Source organism: Cuculus canorus, chromosome 2, assembly GCF_017976375.1.
Source record: "Cuculus canorus isolate bCucCan1 chromosome 2, bCucCan1.pri, whole genome shotgun sequence".
NCBI lineage: Eukaryota > Metazoa > Chordata > Aves > Cuculiformes > Cuculidae > Cuculus > Cuculus canorus.
Window position 1 is genome coordinate 99,370,974 of NC_071402.1, and position 25,015 is coordinate 99,395,988.

Sequence of the window (25,015 nt, forward strand, 5' to 3'; positions counted from 1 at the left end):
CTTTGTAGGTCTCCATTGGTAGAGCAGCCATGTGGATTTTTCCCTTTGTGTGCCATATACCTGAGACTGCAGCTCTGAAGTAAGAGCCTTCATCACAGAAATCCTGTCTCAGTAGCCCAGGTAGAGAAAAAAATACTTTAAGCCCAAATGTCTCTTTGAAGTTGGGTAATGAGCAGCTTTCATCCTTCATTTACTCTACTCATTCCTGGCTAGAGCAAATATCTAGATGTTCTTAAATAAAGGAAGTGTACTCGTGTTTCTCTTCTCAAGCTAGACAGCATCCCTTTGTACTTGACTGGCTAACTAGCATATTCTCATCCCTAAAATGAGTAAATCTTTTGCTCTTCCTTCTGTTGACTAATACAACTCTCAGTGTGAAGTGTTGGTTCGTGTACTCTCTCTAACTCTGTGAGTTAACAGACTTACATAATAAAAATACTGGTTGCTCAGTAGTGCCTCTAGATTGGTTAAGGCAGGTTAAAACTGTAGTTAACCAGACAGGCACAAGTGACTTCTAGCATTTTTGTCCTTGTTATACTGCAGTATTTCAAATAAAAAAATCTGGTAGAGTCTTCCTTCTGTTGTCTGTTCTAATTGTGTTTTATAAATTTGTGTGTCGGAAGACAGCTGAAGGTTAGGTATGATATTGCAGAACTAACTGGGGAATATCACTAGGTAGAAGGATGGTTTCCTGATGATGATGATGATGATTTTAGTGGGAAAATAAGACCTAGTTAAAAAACAAAAAACATCTCGAATGGTCAAGAATCTTATGTCACAAAGGCTTGTTTCTTTTTGTGCCGAAACACACTTCTGCTGTACATATTCAGGAAGGAGGGAGTGTGGAATAAACTGAATTTTTTCAGTGTGTCTTGAAATCTCAATTGTTCTGACAATTCTAGTTAAATGCATTTTTTCTTTATGGGATATTGCAGTTTGTCACTCACTACTCCCTCCACTGTTACCTCAGGTAATTCGCAATCAATCTGTTGCTGTGTTTGCGAGAGGCCAGATGAAAACTGTGGCGCTGTTTTGGTTATGTGGTAAAGCAGCACTTCAGGACTGTTCAAAAAGGTCTGAAGTGCATTAGGAGTATTTTGACATTGATCTGTACCTTTGAACAGTTTTAATAGTCATGTTACTGTAAACCTGTTACTAAACTTGGGACGCTTGAGTCCTGTGCCCTGGAAAATTAGCTACTAACAGTTCACGCAGCCACTGTCCCAGCTGGGTTGGTTTTTTTTTTCTGTTAGAGCAGAGTGAACAAATGAACACGTGCCTATTTCTTAGTCACTATTCTCTGAAATGGTAGCAAGAATATGGTGAATAGCTAAAGAAAAGTAGCATTTTAAAGTTTTGGAACAATGTGGCATAGAGTTTTGAGTGGGAGCATTTAATTTTGTGGAGGAGCAATGTGATTAAAGTTATCTCTGACCAGCATGAGTGAAGACTTTATTTTAACATAGGAATACAAGGTGCAAGGGCAATTGATTTTTGTGTCACATAGACGTGGACATGTTAACAAATAAATATGCAGATGATGAGTAAACTGGAAAAAATACTTTGATTTTGCTCTTCTATGTATAATCAGTAAAACTTGCTGCACATTGCATAGAGCTGCGCAAAGGTTCTGTGTTGGTGCTAGCAGTGAACTCCAGGCCACATGCTGTCCCGTGAGGCTGCATTTCACTGCCAGGGCACGATTCTCATTTTGTGGTAGAGAGCCTTTTGGAAAGGACGGCAACATCGTTGATTGGTTGTGGTAGGAAAGAGAAGTTGACAAAATAGTTGTACTTTCCTAAAAAAAAAAATCTGTTTTTTAAAAAACAGTGACTTGAAGAGATAAGAAAATACTTGTACTTTCAGATCATACAGAAAACATAGGTGGTGTGATTTTTTTAAGCAGTTAAAACCTGTGACTTGAAGAGCAATCTGTTCTTGTTCATGAAATGTATATAATATTTGCATCTGTATAAGTGTAGTAATATAATTATGTTAAGAATCTCCATAGAGTGCTGCAGTCTATTTCATTGCATTTGTGTATATTGCAGTAGCTTCTAAAAGTATGAGACAGACCCTGAATTTCTCATGTGATGTATACTCTACAAACACGTAACAAAAGCATTATTCAAAAAATTTTGGTGCATATAGTGTTAAGTTGGTTTTGGGTTGGTTTGGGGTTTTTTTTAGGTATCCTAAAAAGAGCTTCTGGTTTTATTTTGATTATTAGAACTTTCACTTTGCCTAATATTCACACTGATTGTGATTTAAATTTCCTTTGCAGTTTACGTGTGAACTTGGACATGGGTAAGGCAGCCTATGGGTGGATGATTATGAAAGATGAGAATATTCCTGGAACAGTTGTTCGAACTAGCACCATACCAGAAGAGTTGGGACGATTAGTTTATTTACTAACGGATAAAACAGGTATATCAGGTTACAATTCTGAAATATGATGTCTTTACAAAATTTCTAAACTTTATTCTATATTTGAGTGTGCTATATAAGAGCAGGTATACTGATTTTTGTTTTTCAGTGAAGTTTCAAGCATGTGCTTGAGGACTTTGTATCAGTACCAGTAGGCTTAGGTAGGCTGGTACTTAAATTTTAAAGTCGGTGTTTGGTGGTAATCTAACTTATTCCAGTGGGAACACTCCTACTATAGCAGTAGCACACTGGATAACATTAGTTAAGAGTACCATATATATCACTCTGAAAAGACTCTGGATTAGCGCTCAGGTTGCTGTTTTATTCTGCACCTCCTTCTACTGCAAAATTGTATGATAGTAACAGTTAAGAATGGACTTCCAGAAAGCAAGTTTTTTACACAACAAATCTTAAGATTGGTCTCCAAAATGACATCATTATTCCCATGAAGTTAGTTGCTCTTTATGTTACAAAGACCAGTTCTAGAGCTGCTGTATGATTTCATCTTCTTAACTGTGAACTGTTACTACGCCTGACTTAGTATATTGGGAAACCCAACACTTACCAGAATCAGAGTATAGGTAAGTGTGTGAAGAAGTAATAGCTTGTGCTAGGCTGCTGTCAGCTGTTATGGCTGAAACTTGTTATAGTTCTACCACACTCTTAGTTCTAGATGTATTTAAGAAATCTTAAAGTTTATTTTGAAAAATATTATAACAGATGTCAAGTTAAATTCTGTAGAAATATGGTATTTCTTCTCATTTCTTGATTATTTCTGTGATTGAATAGATCAGTTCTGGTGGACATACTGTTTTTATAAGAAGCTGAACTTTTGAACTGAGAAATATGTTTCCCAAACAACTGAAGAAATCTTTTAGTGACATTAAATATCATATAGCTCAAAATAGTGAGAAGGCATTTGAGGGGGGGCACAGGTTGGACTCTATTGTACTGTTCAGAAAGCATAATACATAGTTTACATCTCTTTCTGCTTGAAATAGTCCTACATTTCATCCCATGCTGAACACTCCCATTACTGCACATTTCAAAATGAAATGTAAATTTAATATATTGTCACAGTTTCAAAATATGCTTTCATTTTTTTCTATAAGTACGTATGTTAGCGTGTACACTTCCGAATGCTGTTCTCCTGTTTTGTAAAAGATAAAGACGACTGCCACCTCCTTTCTTAGTATGTAGAAACGTGTATTGCTAATTATAGTGTAGTAATTCTTCAAAGCAAGCGAACAGTTCTTTTAACAAGTTTTGTTTCAGTTAGCTAATGATCTGTATGCTATTTGAAACTGCTTATTGATTTTAATTGCACCCTTCATCATTATAATTTATGTAACTTTTAAGAGTGCTGTCTCATCAAAGACTTGAAATATGTAATTTATAGAATACGTTTGGAGAAAGGGAAGTATGTTGAAAATAATGAATTTTCAAAACAATGCAGTTGAGTACATTTTCCCAAAGCGCTACATTGTAAGCGAAACCAATGTATACTCATTATACTTTTCTGATGGAGAATCCAGATACCATACTGAAGAGGAAATGCAGTTCAAGTGTTGAGGTATTCTGCTTACAGTTAGACTGTACAGAAAATTTTAAGAGGCTTGCTAAAGAAAATGCTAATAGTTCATTCGCCCAACTCTACAATTATATTCTGACTCCTACTAGTCTGTTTGAGAAATAAAAAATTGATTGAGAAAGAAAAAAGAATTAAAAAAAAACCTGCTGTAGTTCTGCTGCTAGAAAGACAACAAATACACTTAACCTAATACAACAGTAATTAAAACCAAAGTTTTTCTCCTTAAAAAAAATTCTTTTTCACAACATAAAATTTAGTGATGCTGTATTTTTCCAAGCAAAAATACTGTGTTACATTTATAAAGCTTTGAAAGGATACATCTAATTGACTTACATATACAAAGAGAAACAACCCTGCTTTTGTTCTAGTTGTTTTTTGGCGTTTTTTTTTTTCAACCCACGTTATGCCACTTGCAATCCCAGTAGTTCTGTTTAATTTTAAGAAGCACTTGTATTCTGGCTTTTCAGAGTATGTGCTTAAAAGAGGCTCAATAGAGAAACGTTAAAATGTTTTTACCAGCAAATATGTTTTTGTATGCCTTGGAAGTTTGCTAGTATTCAACCTCAAAGGTTTTTCAGAGTACTGAAGGCTGCTGAGTTCTGGAGGAAGGTCTGAATCTGTAAGCTAGGGATGTAAAAAGGAAAATAAAAGCAGTATTCTAGGGCAGTACTTCCAAAATGTTTAGGACTAACAGTCAGCAGTGCACTTTTATTCAAGTGTTTGCTGAAAGCTGATGTAAGTGAAAATAAGCCTGGAGTGCAGCAGGCATCACCAGCTTCAGAACACTGAACCCAGCCTTGCTCTTCAGATCATGAAGGGAAATGCTGCTCAATTTTGTTAGTCTTAAATTTTAAACTGTTTTTAGTTCTGGACAAACATGTAGCCAATGTACCTCTTCCATGAGTGTATTGGTAGCTGCTTCCAGTTTCTCTTCCTGAATACATTTGGTCTTATTCTGCTTTTTAGCATAAATGTGAAACGTAGGTAATGAACAGGATCTGTACAGTTAATCCATTATTTCCATTGCATGGTTGTACACTGTTCCTGTGAGCTGGCTTCAGTACTTTCTCAGTTGAATTTTCAGTTCTACTCATAAAAACCAGTTGATTTTGTTCTTCTGCCCACCGAAGACTTGGCTTTCAGGGGAGAAAGAAGAGCCAGTTTTTTAGCTGTGTACCTCCCAGATGGATACTACTAAAAAGCAGGACTAAAAAAACGTGAAGTTTTTCTCATTGAAAAAAGAAAAAAGGGAATCCAGAGAACCGTTTGCAAAAATCTTATATTGTGGTCCAAGCTTCACTGGAAATGGTTGAGAATTAGTTGTTGAGACTAAGGAGCATAGCATTACTAACATAATTGCAAGGTAGTCCTTTATATGATTGTAAATTGGGTTTGTGCTTCATCAATAAGGTTTTTGACAAGAAGCGTCCATCACAGTGGCGCTCTCATTTGCCACAGTAGAATAGAAAATGAAGTATCCCAATAATTGCATTATAGTTTCCTTATTGTGGGACAAGAAAGCAATGTGGTATAATTAGGTTTGATTGGAGTGCATGTTTCCGGTAAGATCTGAAATTAATGATGTTGCTATAGTGACACATCTGTGGCCACCAGTGCGTGAAACATAAAGTAATTCATTCGACAAGAGAAGACATCTGTTAACTGCAAGGATGCAGAGCATATTGACACTGACCAGAAATACTAGACGTTATGTGATAAATGAACAAATGATGCTGAAACAGGAGGACAGATAATTTGTACTTAATCTGCTGGGAGAACTTTAATCTTCTCACTGGTTGCATTTGACAATGCCATTGTTTAAAGAACAATGCTGCAGAGAACTCATAAATTTTAAAACTTAACTCAGGGTGCAACCTATTAAAGCAATACATTAATTCCTTTGTTAGGGAGTTTTTATCTTCATGTAGAACAAAGCCATTGCTAAAAACACCCACTAAAACAACAGGTTTTTTAGGACTCACATTTTAATTATAGCATCCATTACCCAAAATGCCATGTTGTTTGGACTTGAATCACATATAAGTTTGACAGAAAGGCGTCATCCGTTGTGGCGGCGGGGGGGGGGCACTTATCGGGAAGGAATGGTTTCCACCATTTTCCAAGGGCAGCTGAGCATGATAGCTTCTCCTAGGTGCAAAAAGATTCTAATCGTGAAAGAACAATAAAGATATTTGGCGGTATTTATTGAACATTTCTGTTGCTTAGGACATGAGATGGCAAACATTCTGCCGTTCATGACAACTACCAGAGTATTCAGCTAAAACAAATGCTTGCAGTCTTCCAAGTGTAGTTATTTACTAATGCATAGACCTGTATTTGAGTTCTGTAATTAACATTTTAGCTGGTGTTTGGACCAAATGAGATACCTAACAGATTCAATAGTTGAACAGATGCATAGAGCAATGGGATTCTTGATTTTCTGGGGAAGCCTTGTGTTAGAGGTTGGTGGATATGGGTGTTTTTATTAAATGGGCCCAATGTGATGTTCTGTTAGACTAGTGAATTTCAGTAGAAGTTTCTGAAAATTAATCTTTTAAGGTATACTTTAGTTGAACATTTATCTGTTCAACATACGCTACCAAGAGAGAAAGAGTAATTAAAAAAATGCTGGTAGAATGGTGTTTCTTCTCTTTGATAGGGCAATAGTGTGTATATACATCTTACGCTTCCTCTACTGCTATGACTTTTAGTACCACTAAGGTTGCAGGGTGAGTAAAGCAGACTAGGAATGGAAAGTTTTGATAGAGAGATTCTACAAGAAGTTTCCAGACATGCACTCAAAGTAGATCAGTCAAAGGCACCTGTACTTTGTGGCTTCTGCTGCTCTCCCATAGACTGAAAATATACAGTGTATCCACTGAGCATCCATGTTGCTCTTAGATATTGTTGTAATGCTTCTGGGAGACAGAAGTCACAGAGGAAATAGCTGCTGCTGTTACCTCTACTGTTACCTTCTGCCCAGGAAAGAATGAACATAGCTCAGCTCTCTCTGCCTTCACATTCGTTTGTGATGGGTTGTACTGGCGTTTGTTTGGCTTGAGGTTTTGTGGTGGTTATGTTTATGGCCTCTTAGTAATGAAGCAGCTGAGAAAGTTGGCATATTCTAGATATGTGTTTACCATGAGGGTTTTTTTGGTTTTGTTTTTTTTTAACATTCTGTACTAGGTTATTTTAATTTTTTTTCCTGGGTTCATAGAAAGAATTTTTACTTCCAGATTGTTGCCAACAGTCTAATTATTAAGAGTGTAGGTCCCAAACTTCCTAAAAGTTTCCATTAAAATGTTTACATTTACACTAATTTTTCATCTGTTTAAGCAAATAGCTCAAAGTACTCCTATTTTATGAGTTACCATCTCAATTTCTCACAATATTATTAATTCTTCTGCTGTATATATTTTCTTGCTTTTTTGTTTTGGCCTTTTAGATTGTTGGTATTAGTCCAAATTATCATGTAGTAATATAGGATCAGAAAGATCTGCATCTGCTTCTCAAAAACAAAACAAAAAAAACCCTCTACTGCTCTGTTGCGAATCACATCTGTTACCACCCAGGGAATGATGCCTTCAGGACTTTTTGCTTAGAAATTAATTTCCTCTCTGCCTGCTTTACTCTGTGTTTAATGATACAATTGTAGGGAAAAGAAGAAGAAAAAAAGCACTCTTGGCTTCATTAAAGAACATACTAAATTTTTCCTCAACAATTATATACTAACTTTTTTAGTCAGAATATTTTTCCTGTGTGGTACCTGCATTCCAGAGCAAAATTTAAGAATGTGTGATAGTGATAGTAGATCATACATCGACTAGCATAATTTCTGGAAGCTTTTCTAAAATAAGCTCTTTTTGTCTAATAATTGTTCGTATTAGCAGTGTCCTGGAATCAATAAGTAGGTCTTGGAAAAACATTATTAAAAATAGAAAGCTCTTTCACTGTTCTTTATCACCCTGAGCAGTCTAGAGAGCTCAATTTTGCATTGCTTTTCATTCCTAAAGTGGGCTATGCTAGGTATCTAGGTATTTGAAGGGTTTGCATTTTGGGACTTAAAGTAAAAGATATATTGCTTTGTCAAGGTGTATTAATCTTCAAGTAATGACTAAAATTTAAGACAGAACTACTGCTAGAATTATAACATGACTGATTGGCACCATGTAACACAAGTGGGAAGCGTTTCTGTCACATTTTGGTGTTTCATTCATTAGAAGATTTTAGGAGTAAATTCTTAATTTGCACACATGTTGAAACTTGACTTCCATGTAGATGACTGGAAAAGGTGTATTTTGTATTATTTTTGCAGAGATATTTTGAGCACTTTCCTGAGTGCAGCTACCGATGTTTATCTAATATCACATCAGGTTTATTGTGGCTGTTGTTGAAAGCCTTATACTAGTCTTAAGAAGCATGAGTAAACTGAAATTGTTGTTTCTTTTCTTTCCTTTTCTTTCCTTTTTTTTAATTACAATTTTGTGTAGCAGGTGCCAGTGTTTTTGCAGCCTCTTTTTGTAGGTCATAGATGTTTCCTATTACTGTAGCAGATAAAAAGGATTGTGTGAGTAATGTATAAGATGCAAGTATTGCGTCAGGATTGCTGGGATGTTAATTTCTATGTCTTTATAAGTTGATTATTTTTCCTTGCCCATGTTTCCTAAACTCGCTTCCTTGGCTGCTGATTGTTGTAATGTAAGAAAATTCAGGCTTTTCTTCTCATAATCTTTTCTTCTCCATTTACTGACAAGGAGTTTGAGGAGTGGGGAACACACAAATTTTCCACATATCTACCTTTCCCTCACCAAGCATCATTTGGACCGATTTAATGGTGTCAGAGGAAATAATCTTTCCATATAATAATCATAGGGCTAATTTTGTTTCCTGCTCTGTTCTCCCAAGCAGCAATTACAGAACTAGTGGGAAGCGGGTTTGACAGTTGCCTGCTGTCTCCAGTTTTGAGTAGCATTTAGTTTCCCTACTCCTAGGGAGTGTTTATTTTAATTCAAAGGCTTGGCTAACGTTAGGGCATTGAGAAGATATTAGAAAGCCTGAAAGGTAAGGAAGGTGGTGCAGATTTACTTGGAAATTTCTTGCAATAAACATTATTGAGCAAATTGAAGGAGTTTGTATTTTTTTTTCTGACTGAGATTTTAGTCTTTTTTGTCTCTCGTGTTTGTTAGTGGAAAGCTAGATGTTTCTCACGTGCAAGCTGGAGATGGGATTTTTCTAGTCTATACTTAAAGTATAAAATTTAATCAGCAATTTTAACAAAAATTCTCAATAGAAGTACAGGTTCTAAAGGCAAAAGAATGGCTTTGTATCATTCATGTATAAACAAAATCTTTTCTTGTCCTTTGTATGAAAGTAGCCAAGAATTTTGTCCTTGCTAATTCTAGAGGTCAGGAACTTTTTCTTTCTGGGCTGTTTCTCCAACCTTGGGAATATTCTGCTTCTCATGTGAATTTTTGATGATGTTAGGCAAATTTTGTTGAAAATTTATGCACATAAACTTTTATTTTAAATTTTTTTTAAATTTCAATAATATGACTATAGAAGAAATAAAATCCTCAACAACGTGGAGGGAAAAGCAAAATGGAAGTGTAATTTGTAATGATAGAGGAGGAATTTGGAATGATCATCTAGTGCTGGTAATACAGGAAAACAAGGTTTGATAGTGCTGTATGACGGTACTACAGTTGAGATAAGTTTCATTGTACAGATATTACAAGAGAGCGAGAGTGGAATACATCTCAAGTGTAACTGAGAAGGCCATGAGACTTTTACAGCCCGAATGAATCTTTGAAGATCACTAATAGTTCTAGTCCTGTTGGATGCATAACAGGATGCTAGCTGTCCAAACAGTTCTGTTTTCCACATAGTAATTATAGCATATGTCTTGCGTTTAAGTTTCTCTGTGTATTTTGGCATACTGGGAAAAAGACACAATATAAAAAATAGGCTAGATAAACAAAATTAATATTAAATATTTAATTCTATAATTTTCAATTATAGGTAATTATTATATCTTCCATATTAAAAATTTTGTAGAAGCTTCAAGAATGCCCCCACAACACAGAAACAAAAGTGACTTTTTTATCGTCATATTTATGCATTTTAATGACCCCAAAATGTGTAGTTAAATATAAGAATAGCGTTATACTGTATTAATTTCACTTCAGCTGAGTAACCATAGGAACAGACTTTTGGGAAGGGCCATTGTCAAAATAACCTTTTGTGAGCTGACCGCGGGAAGCTAGGTGGTAGTGACCTTTTTTTGCCTAATGTGCCATATCATGGAAGGCTGAAGCCCCCACCCCTCAATTACAGCTTTTCCAAACCAAAGGATGTGACGAGTTGGCAGAGGTGGATGCAAAGTGTCAGCCTGTGACTGACACCCTGTAGTTTCTTACAAATGTGACATGAGCTCTGAAAACACTGGTTTTGTTCATTCTGACTTATTCCGGTCGTAGGCTAAGTCTGTCAGATTTGGAGGGAAATTGGGTCTTAATGACTTACTATAGGTAACATTGAATTAGCCTGTTTGCCAGAATGTCTGCCTTCATACATGAAGTGAAGGATATCTGTATGAATTTTGAGGGTTTGGTGGGGGATTTTTTGCCTTAGGTTTTCTGATACATGTTGCAAACTCTTCCATTTGCTTTTGAAAGTCTGTTCCATACAAAGACTACATTTTCTGTCTCTGACATGAAGAGAAAAGATTGTGTCTTTTTTGAGCTTGTATATGTAGTTGTGTTCCAGAATCAGCTTGAAGTTGGAATCAGTGTTTTCTTCCAGTATGACAAACCCTGATCTTTCTCCACAAACATTCCTTTAACTAAACTGGTGCTAACTAAGGATTAATTCCTTCTTTCCAAAAGAAAATTTTGGAGGGGGAGGGGGGAGAAGGGCTCTCGCTGTCTCACAGTGTTTTTTGCTGCTTTGTGATATATTGCTGCTTTATTACAGGAACACTTACACAGAATGAGATGATATTTAAGCGCCTCCACCTAGGTACTGTGTCCTATGGAACAGACACAATGGATGAAATTCAGAGTCATATTATAAACTCTTATTCACAGGTACCTCATTTCATTAATTATTTACCTTTAATATTGAGATTTTTTTACAGCATTGAAGAATTGTTGTTGCTGATTATGTCTAGAATACTATGAAGATTGAGATACTATGAAAATTCTTTCATTTGTAGGCGTCTTTTAACAGATGTGATGAAAGGGAGAAATGTAAGACAGGGTGTAGTTCTCTCATGATTATGATGTTCCTCATAATACCCACTTAAAGCAGTTTACTTTTCTATTCCCCACTAGCAGAAATCTCTTAACCTTTCTATGTAGTGCAGTCTTTCTGCTGCCAAATCTTCTAAGAGTAAGCTATTCATTACTGAGACTGCAAATTAAAAGTAAGTGTCCAGAACAGGACAAACAGTAATTATATCTTTGAAGATATAGACATTGAAAAAAACACATTAATTGGTTTAACCAGAAAGTAAAAAAATAGTTGTCAAAATAAAATAAAATATATGAAGGCATATCTAAACAGTGTTTTTTAAAAAAATGAAGATGACTGCACGCAGCAAAAAGCAGGAGGTGGAGGGCGGGTGTAGAAAATGGAAAACTATATTGCTTGAGAGCAAAGTATTCCTGTGATGTGTAAGAGTGCTTGGACTGGAAAGTGTACAAGAGGATTGTGCCTCCTTGTGTGAGTCAATTTTGGGGTGAAGGTGGAAGATGGAATTCTGCAAGCATCACTTGCATCTCCCATGTATTTGGGTGTTTTGTGCAAACCTTTCTAAGCACCTGATTCCACTCTGAAATTAGGAATCTTTATTTTTCATTTCTCTTCTTTAAAACAGAAAATGATTAAACATGGCACAACAGGAAATAAATGATAGGTCAACTACTATTTCTACATGTTGTGTACAGTATAATAAAACTTTTTATATAGAAGTTCTTTTCCATAATTAAATTGAATAAACAAGCATGATGGTCTGAGCCAGTTTAAGTTGTAGACTGGCCTCCTTGACTGTGTCCTCATTTTCACTTGTGAAAGGATTTTTGGTTCCACACCTGATTTTAATCTTTAGCTGTACTGTGTTTTTGTACCATGGCTCCATTCTCATTTCCTTAAAATAAGAATTAAAAAGTAGCTGTTTGACACAGTGCTGGACTTGGCTAATATGTAGCTTTTGGGAATAAAGGCAGGAGGGAAAGCAGTAGTTAAGCAGTGTGTGTTCTAAGTTTGTGTATTATTTCCCATCTAAATACATCCACAGATCCACTTCTTGACTTCCTTTTCCTTTGATATATCTGTTTCAGCTTAATTCTTAGTAGGTATAGCCATGAATAGTAACTGAGATATAATATGACTTAAAAATGAGCTATGGAACTCTTTTACCTAAAGACTGGCAGTCCAAATTTGGTTTAGAATGGGTTACTGAAAGTAACTGCTACCTGACTATGTTTATAAAAATCACCCACACATAGTTTTGTTATAGTGGGTTGTTTGGCTATTCACAGTAACAACTGTAGGAATAAATAATATTAACTAACAGTCTTGAGCTGACACACATAGGTCTGACTGAGTTTGGTGGCTACGCACCAGTCTTCCTAGAAGACTGGCTTTGTATCTTGCAGCTTAAATATGCTGTCTGAAAAGAATTGCACGATTGCTGGAATTCTACACATGGTTAGTTAGATATTTAATAATTGTAACAGATTTGGCACTGACATATTTAAATGAGGTAAGAAATGTGAGGGAAGCTTTTTTCCTTCAGTTGTGGGAAAAGTTATCCCAAATCTACTTTTGCTGTTTGTTGATGATGAAAAGAACTTTCCTGGAACTTCCTTTTTTTCAGCTTTGTAATAGCACTACTTGATGTTAAATAATGCTGTAATTATGCCTGTGTTGGTTGCAACTCTTTAAAACCGAAAAATGAAGGAGTCTCGGTAACAAAACAAGCAACTGTTAAACAATTGTTTCAATCTGAAAAAGTACGGTGAGGTTTTTATTTAATCTATGATAACAGAAGCTGCCAGTTAGCTAGGCAGTGGTTCTTGTGTGACATTGATTTTATCCCTTGTTTGTGTTCTGGTTTATTATTACAGTGGACCTACTAGACTATTGTCATCTTAATGTAACACACAAATCTATTATAACCTGATTATATTTCCCCACTGGAAGCATTTTGTGATAGAGGGCATAATCTTTAATGGAATTTGTGTGAAATTAAATTATACAAGCATCAATAAACATAACATAATTCAGAAGGAGTAAATCAGCTTAATTTATTTGTGGCTGTAATGGCATCAACGTTAGCAGAATGCAAATGCAGAGGTTGAAAGCTGAAAAGCAGTGCCAGATGAGCAGAAAGTTAAACCCTTTATTAGACAACACTGTAATTTGATGGGCAGAATGTTCACGGTTCAGCAGATTGCAGTCAGGAAGAAAAGAGCGTGGTTTCTGAAGAGGTTGTCTGAGTTACCCTGCAGTGAACAGAGGAGCTTTTGGTAGTACTGCTGATATATTTAATGTCCTGACCTTAAATAAAAAACCAAACAAAAAATGAAATACCAAAAAAACTCACTGAAGCCCCCACCAAACCTCACACATGATAAAGCCTAAAACAAACAAACAGAAAATAAGCCCACTTATTTTAGACTAATTATAAACATATAGTACTTTTTCTTAAAAGATTCATTCAGTCTTAAAATAGTGCTAATTTAGTGGTTATGCAACACAAATGTGATCTTCAAATATGTGTCAAACTATTACTTTGCACAATTAATTTAGTAGATTATTGAATTCTTGTAAGGACAAACAAACTTCAGCCTGCAACAAAAGCATAGAAACTGCATTAGTTCACAAATAATATAGAAATTGTAGGGTTATAACTTAAATCAACAATATTTGTATTTTAATGACTCCTAATATTTGTAGTTAACAATGATACTTGCTTTTGTTCTTTTCTTCATTAACAATGTGGCAGTCTTCAAAATAAGGAGATTTAGGTGAAGATTTAAAAGAAAACTTTTTCAATTTAATGGCATTGGACTTTGCAACCTCTGACTATACACAGGTGACAAACATACAGAAGAACAACACCACTCAAAACACCACCCTTGCAATGTTGTTTTGGTGGTTTTGAACTCATCCAGTTGGTTGCTGGCTTAAATGCTTTGTTAAAAAACGATTCTTAGACTGGAAAGGACATTAAAGAATTATTGTGACAAATCACTGAAAAAAGTAAATTCTGAAGTGAGGAAGCAGAATACAGTCAGCCTATTGACCCCTTTTGCTGCATGTTTGGTTTTCACATTTTTCAGTTGTCTGCAGGCTCTGTTACTGAAATCTGACTACAAATGCAAGGTGGTGATCCCACAGTTATGTATCAGTTCTACAGAAAAATAGATGAGGGGTTATGGATCACAAATTGAAGGAGTTAACTGCAGTTTATATAGAATAAATAAATGGTTACTGTCTTTATCATTTATCAACCTTTGTAAAGGTAACAATCATATATTTATGTTTTGTTTCCGTTATTATTTGTACTGCCGTTCATTGCGTTGGATCTTAAAGGTGCACTCTCAGAATAGTGGAAACAGTACAAGTTCAACACCATCTAGGAAACCTCAGTCATCTGCACCCAAAGTCCGCAAGAGTGTCAGCAGCCGGATACACGAAGCTGTGAAGGCCGTTGCGCTGTGCCACAATGTGACCCCAGTGTATGAATCCCGAGCTGGTGTGTCTGGAGAAACAGAATATGCAGAGGTGGATCAGGACTTCAGCGATGAAAATAGAACTTACCAGGCTTCCAGCCCTGATGAGGTTAGTATGCAAGGGTGAAAAAATGCATCTCTCATAAAGAACACGACAAGCTAAGTTTAAAAGAGCAGAGCTGTGGAAGAAGAGTGTTTTGGGCTGGGATTTCTTTAACATTAGCAGTAATGTGGTTTTATTTCCTCTACAGCTCTAGAGCAGTGAGCAGGTTGAGAGGTATCTTTGTTTTTTTTAAAGACATTCTAGCAGTGTTTGAAGCTTGGGTGTACCGTTGGTGATGTAGCCGCTGAAAACAGTCAAAACAAGGTTGTGCTAAGATGTGAAGAAGGGACTGTGTATCTGAAAGCCAGTATGTTTTTCTAGCTATACAAGTTGATCTAGTACAAGATCATATTTCTTCCAGAAACCTCATCTTGCCGCAGCATAGCCTATTACTCTTGGTATACATTTGGTTTATGAGTCTGATATATCACCATATGCAACACTAAAAAAACTCTAGCTATTCAAACTGTGGGCTGTAATTGCTAAAAGCAACAAGTCTATAACTAGAATTTTTCAGAATCAAGAAATAAAATTGTCTGTTTTCATGTATTTTTGAACTAACAGGCATTACATGCATTTCAGATGCTATAAACAGTTTGTAGTGTCAAAGGCTGGTAGAATATAAAGAAGTAGCTGGTTCTTGGTGATTAAAAGTGGCAATCAGAACGTTTTTAAGAAAAAACTTCAGGCAGGACTTGAGATGCAGGCTCTTTGGCTGAAATCAATAATCCATAATACTATATGTAGTGTTATATAGTGTGAGTTGATCAGCGTTTTGAATTAAGAATGCTGGAAGTGCATTTGTTTATGCCTGAGATAACTGTAAACATAGTTTGTTAGTGTGTTTATATAATGTTTGACTTTTATTATGCGTATGTGTACAAATATTCATATGCACATATTCATATTTGCTAAATAGATCAGTGTAATGAGCCTATGAGGTATTACTGAATATAATGAAAGACTGCATGAACAAGTATCTACCTATGAAGGTATGATGACAGCTACGGATTAAGTAACCATTCTGCTTTAACAGCCAGAAATGTTAATAAATCAGCTGAAGAGCCATGCAGTTGAGAGAAACTGTGGGTTTTCTCTCCCACTGGCTCTTCTCTCTCTGTGGGCTTTTGTACATTCATTCAGTTGTTTGGAACCTGAAAATATTGCCATAAAGAGCATTTCTCCTCCTCCCGTACTTGCTAAAGGAAACAGCTTGTAAAACTTGAGAATTATGCAAACAGTGCCCTGGGAAGACAGTAGGGAATTTGACCTTGGAAAGAGGAAAGGAAACTTGATAAAATGCTAATATGACGGACTGGGGGCTCAGGGTGGAAAAGGAAGTGTAAACTGGCAACAAATAAACTGTTAGTGCTGCAAGGAAGGTAAAGCACAGGTGTCATTTTACTAAAGGTGTTTTCTTTATCATCTTGACTCAAACATTCAAACTATATGACAGTGAAATTAAAATCTTACATTTTAGAACAGCATTAAATTTCCTTTTCGTTTCTCAAAGATAATGCTTGAAACACTATTAAAATTATCATATTGAACAAATATGCTTTAATTTAATGAGAAATTGATGCTAAATGGAGTCTTCTAAAAAGATGAAGCTACAAAAACATTTAAACAGCATAAAAATTGCAGCATGACAGCAAAAAGCATAAGAGTTGAAAGACTAACAGGTCTTTATCATAATTTTTTAAGGAGTTCTATTGATGCAATGTTTGCAAATCACTGGAGCCTAAGGAAAATAACATAAATGGTTCATTATTTAGCTTATTGAACTTTCCTGCAGTTAGGTTGACGGATGATGCCAATGTTTCCCAATCAACAAAGTACCATTTTAAAAGCATTTTTTATTGAATAAAGTGCTTTGAATATTGCACCCTGGAGCTTTATTTAGGGAAATGGTTCAATTGATGTTTTCTGTTTAACCTCAGCACTGACCTATCACAACATATTTGGCTAATAAGCAACATTATCATTTAATAGACTTAACCAGTTTTATGCAATGTACTTTCTCAACATTGCAACTCTGTTCTCTTAGATTTTGTTTATGGATCTGACTTGACTGCAGTCTTTTGAATGATGATGTTATTTGCGCTGTTGTCTGTTGAATTATATAATATTGCATGATACCACTGTAGCACATAAAGAGCAGAGAGCAATGTGTAAGTATAAGCTGTTCTTCCATGTAGGAAGCTATAAGAAGCAATTTAGTAGTACTTTGACACACTTAACGAATTGACTTGAGGAATTCATTTGAAATTCTTCACATCTGTGTGTGTATATGTGCGTCCATATACAGATTAAATGTAACCATAACGAAGTATGCACATTTCGAAATAGGTACATGCATCATAAAAGATGTATTTATCCATTGTTAGAGTAACCTGAGATAAGTAACTGATTTTGTATTCATAATGTGAACTCTACTTATGCTAAGCTCTTTGTTTCTTATGATAAGTGATCAATATTTCATTTTCTCTGAAAGAGTGGAAAGTTTCAGTTGCTGTCACTTGTCCTCTACAGCTATAGCATAGGAAAACATGCACCAAGAACTCACTGAAAAATGTGAAAACAGGTCCTACTTGGACATCATAGGTGTAAGTTCAGCTCATCTGTAGAAAGCCAGCTACTTTAATGTAATGAACAATCATAAAAGGATATAAGTTAAGTAGGTAAAGCAATGGAGTTCAAAGGTCACAGACACAAGCAATTCAGGGGCATGCTATGAACAGGAGCCTTTGAAGACCTTTGCTCCCCTTGGTCGGAAAAGATTGATCAGTCACAATTTTTAATGACTGCTTACTCTCATAAACCAGCTATTTATTCGTTATGCTTTGTCCTGCACTGCTATATTCTCAAGCATTTCTAATTCTAGGATTTTGACTATTTAAATTCTACCTAAAGTGTGGTCAGTTATTTAATTCCAACATTTCTGTCCAGAGACAAGAAGGTTGCTAAAATTAATTACAAGGATACAAAGCCAATCATTTAAGAAGAGACAGGGAAATGATATACCCTTAGTGAAGCAGCTTTTTTGTTTACAAAAGTGAATCTGTAATGTATGAGACATGTTGTATTGTTTAATTCATTTTATTGTGTGTGCTTATTGAAGCAAGACTAATTGTGTTGTTTTGTCAATGTATTGTGAAAAGCAAATCACTCAGTAGCATAAACCCATCACTTTCATGACCTTCAAGACCTGCAAAGAATAACTACTCCATAGCTTGTCTTGAATATTGATTGGCAGTTTTTTGACATGATCAAGCTGTATTTTGTAAACTAATAATTTTATTTAATTTTTAAGTTTCTTGATGAAAAGTGATGGACTGCAAATGTTAGTTATCACATCATTGTTCATAAATACAAACAAACCAGTGCTGACTGGAAACATATGCAAGTTGTTGTTGAACAAACCAAACAGAAATTATTGACAACACTCAGGCAGTGGAAAAAAAAAATCTCACTGCTTCTTCCCTGTTTCCAGCCAATAGCTTTAACTTAAAAAAGTCACATTTATAACCTCTATATACTGTACATGGCAACCTGATTTTGAAAGTAGATCCTATTGTCTGAAGAGAAGATGCTCTTAAATACTCTGCAGTAAATGAAGGTTGGTTACATGAGAATTCTTCTAAGCAGCAAAACTAGCTTACAGATTTTCCATTCCTTGTCCTTCTTTCTCACCCTACAAATTGCTTCCTCATATATGCCAAAAACTTCAAAGCCTTTATTTATATGGGTTATTTTCCACTTTAAGTGGTCAGATTCATAGCATGACTCCAGAAAAGCTGTCAGCACAACTGTGGGGGAACTGCTGGAGGATGGAGAGAACTGCCACCACCAGCTGCGAGGTGAAGGATCTTTTTCTCAAACTGATGTTAGCTGAAAACAGAATATAGTATGTTGAAAGTGACAATCAGTTGGTCATAAACTGGTTTGAGCAACACTTCATAAATATTGAACAGTCAGATACTTCTGCTAGGGAGCAGCAATGGCAGGCTGACCCGCAAGGAAAAGGAAGCCGGGAGCTGAGCTTGATAGCCAGGCTGCTAGAGGCAGTGGTCTCAGTGGTGAGGTGTACAGCCCCACAATATCCAACCTGAAAAGAGCATGTACCATGATGGAAACCAGAGACAGTCAAGAGTATGGATTTTTGTACAAGTCTGTGGTGATGAGGCACGCCTGAATTCAAGCCGAGAAGTCAACCCATTAAGTCAGGATCAGGTCCCAAGACAGTTAACCACTTTAGCCACGGTTGGGTGATTGCAAGTAGAGTTCATGGCACTGAAGCAGGTCCAAAGCCAGGAGGTGCTGTCTGCCTTTCAGGGCCAGGTCAGTGGAGTGTGTGGCCAAGAGTGGCCATAGCTGCAACGTGACTACAGTGTAGCTCTCACAGGACCAAGCGAGAGAGCCAGCTGAAAGGGGGAGAGCAGCCTCCATGGAGCCTTCTTTGATCCATTTCTTCATCACGTGAGCCAGCTTTGACCACAGCTGGTTAGACTTCCAGGAAGGAAGGTGCACTCAGGGACTTGACAGTTTCAGTCTAAATAGTTTTTTGAATATCGTTTCATAGAAATTGCTGTTCTTTCTTGGTTCATAAAAGGTTGCGTTTGAGTCAAGTAAGTATCTAATCTCTGTTTCAGTTTATCCAAGCTAAGAATGGGGTTGCATCTGTTTCTGGTTTTTATTTACTCACTTCTGCTTTCTCTGTCAAAATGTTCTGCTATTAAAAAAAAATCCAAAATTAGTGGGTTAGGCTCTTAAGACAAGCTATGTTCCAAAGAGACTAGAACTCAAAGGGAGCAGTAGTAGTATAGTGGTTTCTGTGTTCCAGTCCTGACTGATGTGGTATCTCAAGCAAGCAAGAACAGCCTTAGCGCATTTTTTGGCCTTCTGCCAAGCAGAAACAGCTTTTTAGGATTGATCCGGTAGCTGAAGATCTTGAGGATTCAGCAGGGTGCTTCAAATCCTCACTTTGTGGATTTATAACCTGATGTGCCCAAAGACAAGGCAAGCTTAATTTTTTCGAAGTGACCATAACAATTTTTAATTGGGACTTCATGCCATTGTGTTCCCAAGATGACAAGTAACTAGAGGTTGTTATATTTTCAACAGAGCAAAGGAACATTGTTACAATTCCCCAAACTGGTAATTTTTTAGACAGCTAAAGACATTTTTTAAAGGTATCACCCACAGCTGGGTGATGAGTGGTATTTCCTGTTGCTCTGAGGAAGCTAAGGAAGATGTTGATCTAAAAGGGAGTATCCTTTCTTGTAGAAGTTATTCATCCTTACAGGGAAATGTCAAGAGAATTCAAAGATGGGCTTTGAGTTGGGCTGTGCAAGGACAGTCCTGTAGAAGATATCTAACACCATTTCAGAGAGAAACAAACTCGTTATTTGATAGGGCACAGAGGTACTTAACTCTTTAATCCTTGGAGTTGAAAGTTAATAAAGATACGGCTGTTCCTTTAAATGCTTTCTATGAACAATCTGCTTCATCTTACACGTTGGCCTTTGTTTTGGCTCGTGTTAGGTCTTTGTAGTGTTTTCTGCCACGTAATTATTTTAATTGGAGTTCTTAAATGGGAGTCATAGGCTAATAGAAATTACTGTAGAAGAGATTTTTTTCCTAAAAAAAAATAAAATAAAGTTGGCACTGTACTTAAAAATATAATTTAGACTGTAATTGGCTTCTGATAAAATTAAACACACAAAGGTTTTTGTGGCCAACCAGTTTACCTGTTTTCTAATTTTTTTTTAAAAAATGTTGCTCAGTATTTATTCTAGGCTAAAATCACTATAATGTTGTAATTAAATATGCAGTTCTGAATCCACAACAGGAATAATGGCTTGGATTTTTTTTCTGTGATACTGGGTTTATGAAGTACTGAACTATTCATTTTCTTGGCTTCAGTTTTCTGACTGATAAAATAGGCAACTGCATCACTGTCATTTAACAACCCTGTGTACTTTATGGAGCTTTCTAGAATCTGCCTAAGATATTTATAAGCTGCTTGTTTTGACTTATTTCTATAGATGAACAATTCTAAACAAGTGGGATGATATTGTCTCTAAAACATGGAAATAGTATGCAGGGCTGCAATGGTCTAACAACAGCACTTCTGAAGTTTCCCTTCTTTGTGACCCTCTCAAGACACACACATTCCGCAGGCAACTGAGGTAGACACACTACCCTGCTTGGGGAAGCTGTTTCCACCTCTTGAGCTGTACTGCTGTAGGTTATGTTGTGGGTAGCACAATTACTGCTTGAAGTCTTTGAATTTGGCTTTGAGTGGAAATCTGTACTGCAGTAATTAAAGGGTTTGGTATTTGCAGCTGTGACCTATGGAAGCTCTGAGAGCTTGGTGGCCTCTAGTGGAGAGACACTGCTGGCAGAGGCAAATGGAGCTCAGCAGTGGTGGTATGGTAAATAGAAACATCTGAAAGATGTTGGGTAAGAAACACTAAATAAGAGGTGTTTCTCAGTAGCTTTTGTCAGATCTATTGCATTTCTGTTTCATAATGCAAGTATTTCCTACCTTCATTTGTAATTTGGAAGTTTGCTATTTTGACCTTGTTAAGTGATAGTAGCTAGCTTGTCTTTACCCTTTGGTTTGCTATTGAGGAGGAAGACAACTAGCAAATCAGAAGCTACCAAAGCTGTCTTTGACTCCATCTACATTAGCTGTTCTGGGAACACTATGAAGTTAGTAAGCTCGAATGCATGCCTGTGTCTCAGTAGTGGGGAAGACCCTGTATCTACCAGCCTGCTTCTGTCTCCCAGGCAGCCACTTTCCATAGAAGGGAAGCTTGGTGATAAATCAAAGAAGATCAACAAAATTTTCAAATAAGTCTGTAACCTGAATTCAGGGTGATTGACATACTTCATCTGTTTGTGTTAGGAAATTAATGCTTATTCACAAATAAATATTATAATTAGAATGGATTCTTTTTTTTTTTTAAAAGTAAAATGGTAGCACCACAAGTGAAGGCCTTTGTGTTTGTCCAGCCTTTGATTCCTTTACCTGACTCCATCTAATCTATCAAGCTCTGTAGAAGCCACAGGTGCTGTCTTTACCTGGATATTCTAGAGATTCTTGATGTATGTACCCTAGATTGCAAAGCTATTTTAATGTAAAGTTTCAGTAACGTAGTGAAAAGAAGAGAATGGATGGGGGGAAGGAGGGGAAACTTCAAGAAGGGAGACTTCTGAGCTCTATAGCCAGTATATATTTATTTGTTGAGATTTATAAATCAGATTTTCATGCCATTTGTGAAATACATTTTTGAAAAATGGGTATTTTAAAAGCCTCAGATACTTAATGGTTAGGTTTGGTTATGTTGGTTGTGGTGCTGTTGAGGTATAGATGCTCCAGTTCATTCTGAATGATAAGAGTCAGACTTAATGTCTTGCTCCTGAGTTTGTTCACTTGTTTTTTAGGCACCTGTTTGACACATGAGCCTTATTAACTATTTCTGCTATGATATTTGTGCTGATGAGTTTAAAAGAAAAAGGAAAAAGATAGTTGTGTGTAGGCCAGGTATAAGATTCCAAAATGACTGTGCTGCAAAATGCTACTGCAAATGGTAGGTGAAGCCAAGCATAAACGAAATAATAAACAGATGTGAGTCACCAAATATAGAAAACAAGTCCTAGCTGCAAAGGGACACAAATGAGATGATAGGGTATTAGTAGAAAGATGCAATTTACAGGTCAGAATGTAATAGTAACCTTTCACTGTGAAAATTGAAAATTAACCTTGGGAGTATTGGATCATTTACAGCTTTTATGGTACTTTTATTGAAGAAGAAAAATCTCCAAAAAAGACTTCCTGCAATTTTCAAGTTTTTTAAAATGATGCTTTTCAAAGCATGTTTTTTTCTCTTCTGTAACTGCATCTTGCTGTATTTTCATTTGCAAATGCTACACAGATGTCACTACTAGGGTTTCTTAGGGGTTCTTGCAATTTTTTCCCCCCAATTTTAAATTTTCATGGAAGCTACAGTGATTTACGTGCTTTGGTTGAAATTCTTAGTTAGCATTAGTCATCCTGTTGAGCTTATATAGGCATTTTACTGCCTGCATGCCTTTTGTCAGACTGCTTGATTTTTATTTTTTTATCTTACCTGAGATAAATAGGAGAGGCAAGTTCCATAATAACTTGTTAACTTCATTATAATTACCTTTCTAGTCATTTAAAAATCTGATTTCCAATAGTGATTAGTGTTTGGAACAATAAAAATAGAATTGAGGAGAAATTAATTTTTTTTAATCAGAACTGCTCGTTCAGATATGGAATATAGCTTGCATATAAACTGGAACAGTGAAGCATTTTTGTATTTATTTTTTGAAGGAATAAACCAGATAGTGGTGTTGATAGGAAAAATATCTGTTGCATTATTTAAAGCATAACATAGGAGAAAGTAGAAACTGGATGTCACTCACTGTAAAGCAGCAAACTAACTAACTAGCTAACTAAATAGATAAATACATAGATAAATAAATAAAAGCTACTCTAATGCATACATTTAAATGCCATGTAGAGGTAGCTAATAATAATTGTGGTATGATGCAGCATTTCTTGTCAAAGGGACTTTCTCAAGGGTGTTTGTGGGTTGCAGTAGTGTAAGCTTGGTTTCTATCTCACTTGATAGGGTAAGAAGTCAGTTATATTATTGTTGAAATAAAGTAATAAAATGCAAGTGAAGAAAGTAAGCTAAAAATAAGGTGCTTTGCTTGTCTGTTTTTTACATGTCATAGTGTCTCAGTTTGCATGAACTGTAGATCTTACCAAATGTTTTGCACAGAAATACTCCCAAAATCTTTTACTTATATAATGGTGTCTTGGTACAGAAATGGTATTCTGGTTTTGCAGAATTTCTGCTGTATGTTATTTAGGTATCATTGAATGTATATCTGGGTTGGCTTTTTTGATTAGAACTATTTCTGAACAATATATTCTAAATATCTCATTTGCAGGAATGATACCCATTTTTATATTCTTCAGAAGAATTTTTGTAAGCTTTCTGAAGGAAAATACTCGCTTGATGTATTAAGATTTCATAGTCAGTCTTACTGCTGGGCACATTTTTTTTTTCCTAGATTCTTGGAAGACTTTAGACTTTTACCCTGGCAACAGTTGTTTGGCTTTAGCCTAATTTATATAACAGTATAATAGATTTTTCACACTTAAGCATGCTTCTTTCTTCCTTTTTTCTTTCTTTAGGTAGCTCTGGTGCAGTGGACGGAGAGTGTTGGCCTCACCCTGGTTAACAGGGACTTGACCTCAGTGCAGCTGAAGACCCCTGGTGGCCACATTCTGACATACTATATCCTACAGATCTTTCCCTTCACTTCTGAGAGCAAGCGCATGGGGATCATAGTTAGGGTAATTTTGGGAGTGTTCTGGGTGTTGTTTTCTATTTCTTAAAAAATGTTTTTACTGAATGTTTATTTTTATAAAATTTAACAGAAACTTGATCCTTCAGGGAATTAATTTCACAAGATTTTCACATGGAAGGTATACCTTTGACATGGGTACACATGAAACACTAGGCAAGCAATTGTAGAAAAACCAGGCTAACCTGATCTTGCAGAGAGCTTTATAAAGGGCAAACTCTTCTCGTAGGTGGGAACATGTTAATCTCACTACTTCAGGCTTAGCTGCTGAGGCTGCAAATTGCCTTTAAGCCTTTGTTTTTCATTTTCCATTTGTTATTTTCATACAAAATATGTTGCTTCTTCAACAGATAAATTAATGGCTGAAATTTCTCACAATAGTAATTGGCATATTTCTATACTGGTAGTACTGCTGCTTTTCCAGACGCAGTATCGGTATCTGAACTGGTGTACATATATATCACAACCCACAGGGTCAAAGGTTTACGAAATGTGTGCTTAGTTGTCTCCTAGATGCCCAGTTGGGAGCACGGTAATCATCATTAAAAGCTCAGATGAAAGGGAACCACAACACCATGCTAAAAGGAAGGAAGGAAGTTTTAAATCTCTGAGACTGTTAAGCCATCCACACTACATACTTCTACCTTTCCCCAACCTAAAATCAAATACTGTAGCAGAACAGCTTCAGACAGCACTGTTAGATGGTTACATCAGTGCCAAGTCTCAGTTAAACACGTATCAAAC

General features: G+C 36.1%; 1 protein-coding gene across 4 annotated transcripts in view; it reads left to right on the forward strand.

Moving 5' to 3' along the window:
- Positions 1-25,015, forward strand: part of ATP9B (ATPase phospholipid transporting 9B (putative)) — a 163,819-nt gene that overhangs the window by 116,646 nt on the left and 22,158 nt on the right. For all 4 annotated transcript variants that reach the window (XM_054057837.1, XM_054057836.1, XM_054057839.1 and 1 more), the window contains exons 13-16: positions 2,285-2,427; positions 10,991-11,103; positions 14,618-14,866; positions 24,099-24,260. In XM_054057837.1, coding sequence (XP_053913812.1) covers positions 2,285-2,427; positions 10,991-11,103; positions 14,618-14,866; positions 24,099-24,260 — 667 coding nt within the window. The remainder of the gene's footprint in view (positions 1-2,284; positions 2,428-10,990; positions 11,104-14,617; positions 14,867-24,098; positions 24,261-25,015) is intronic.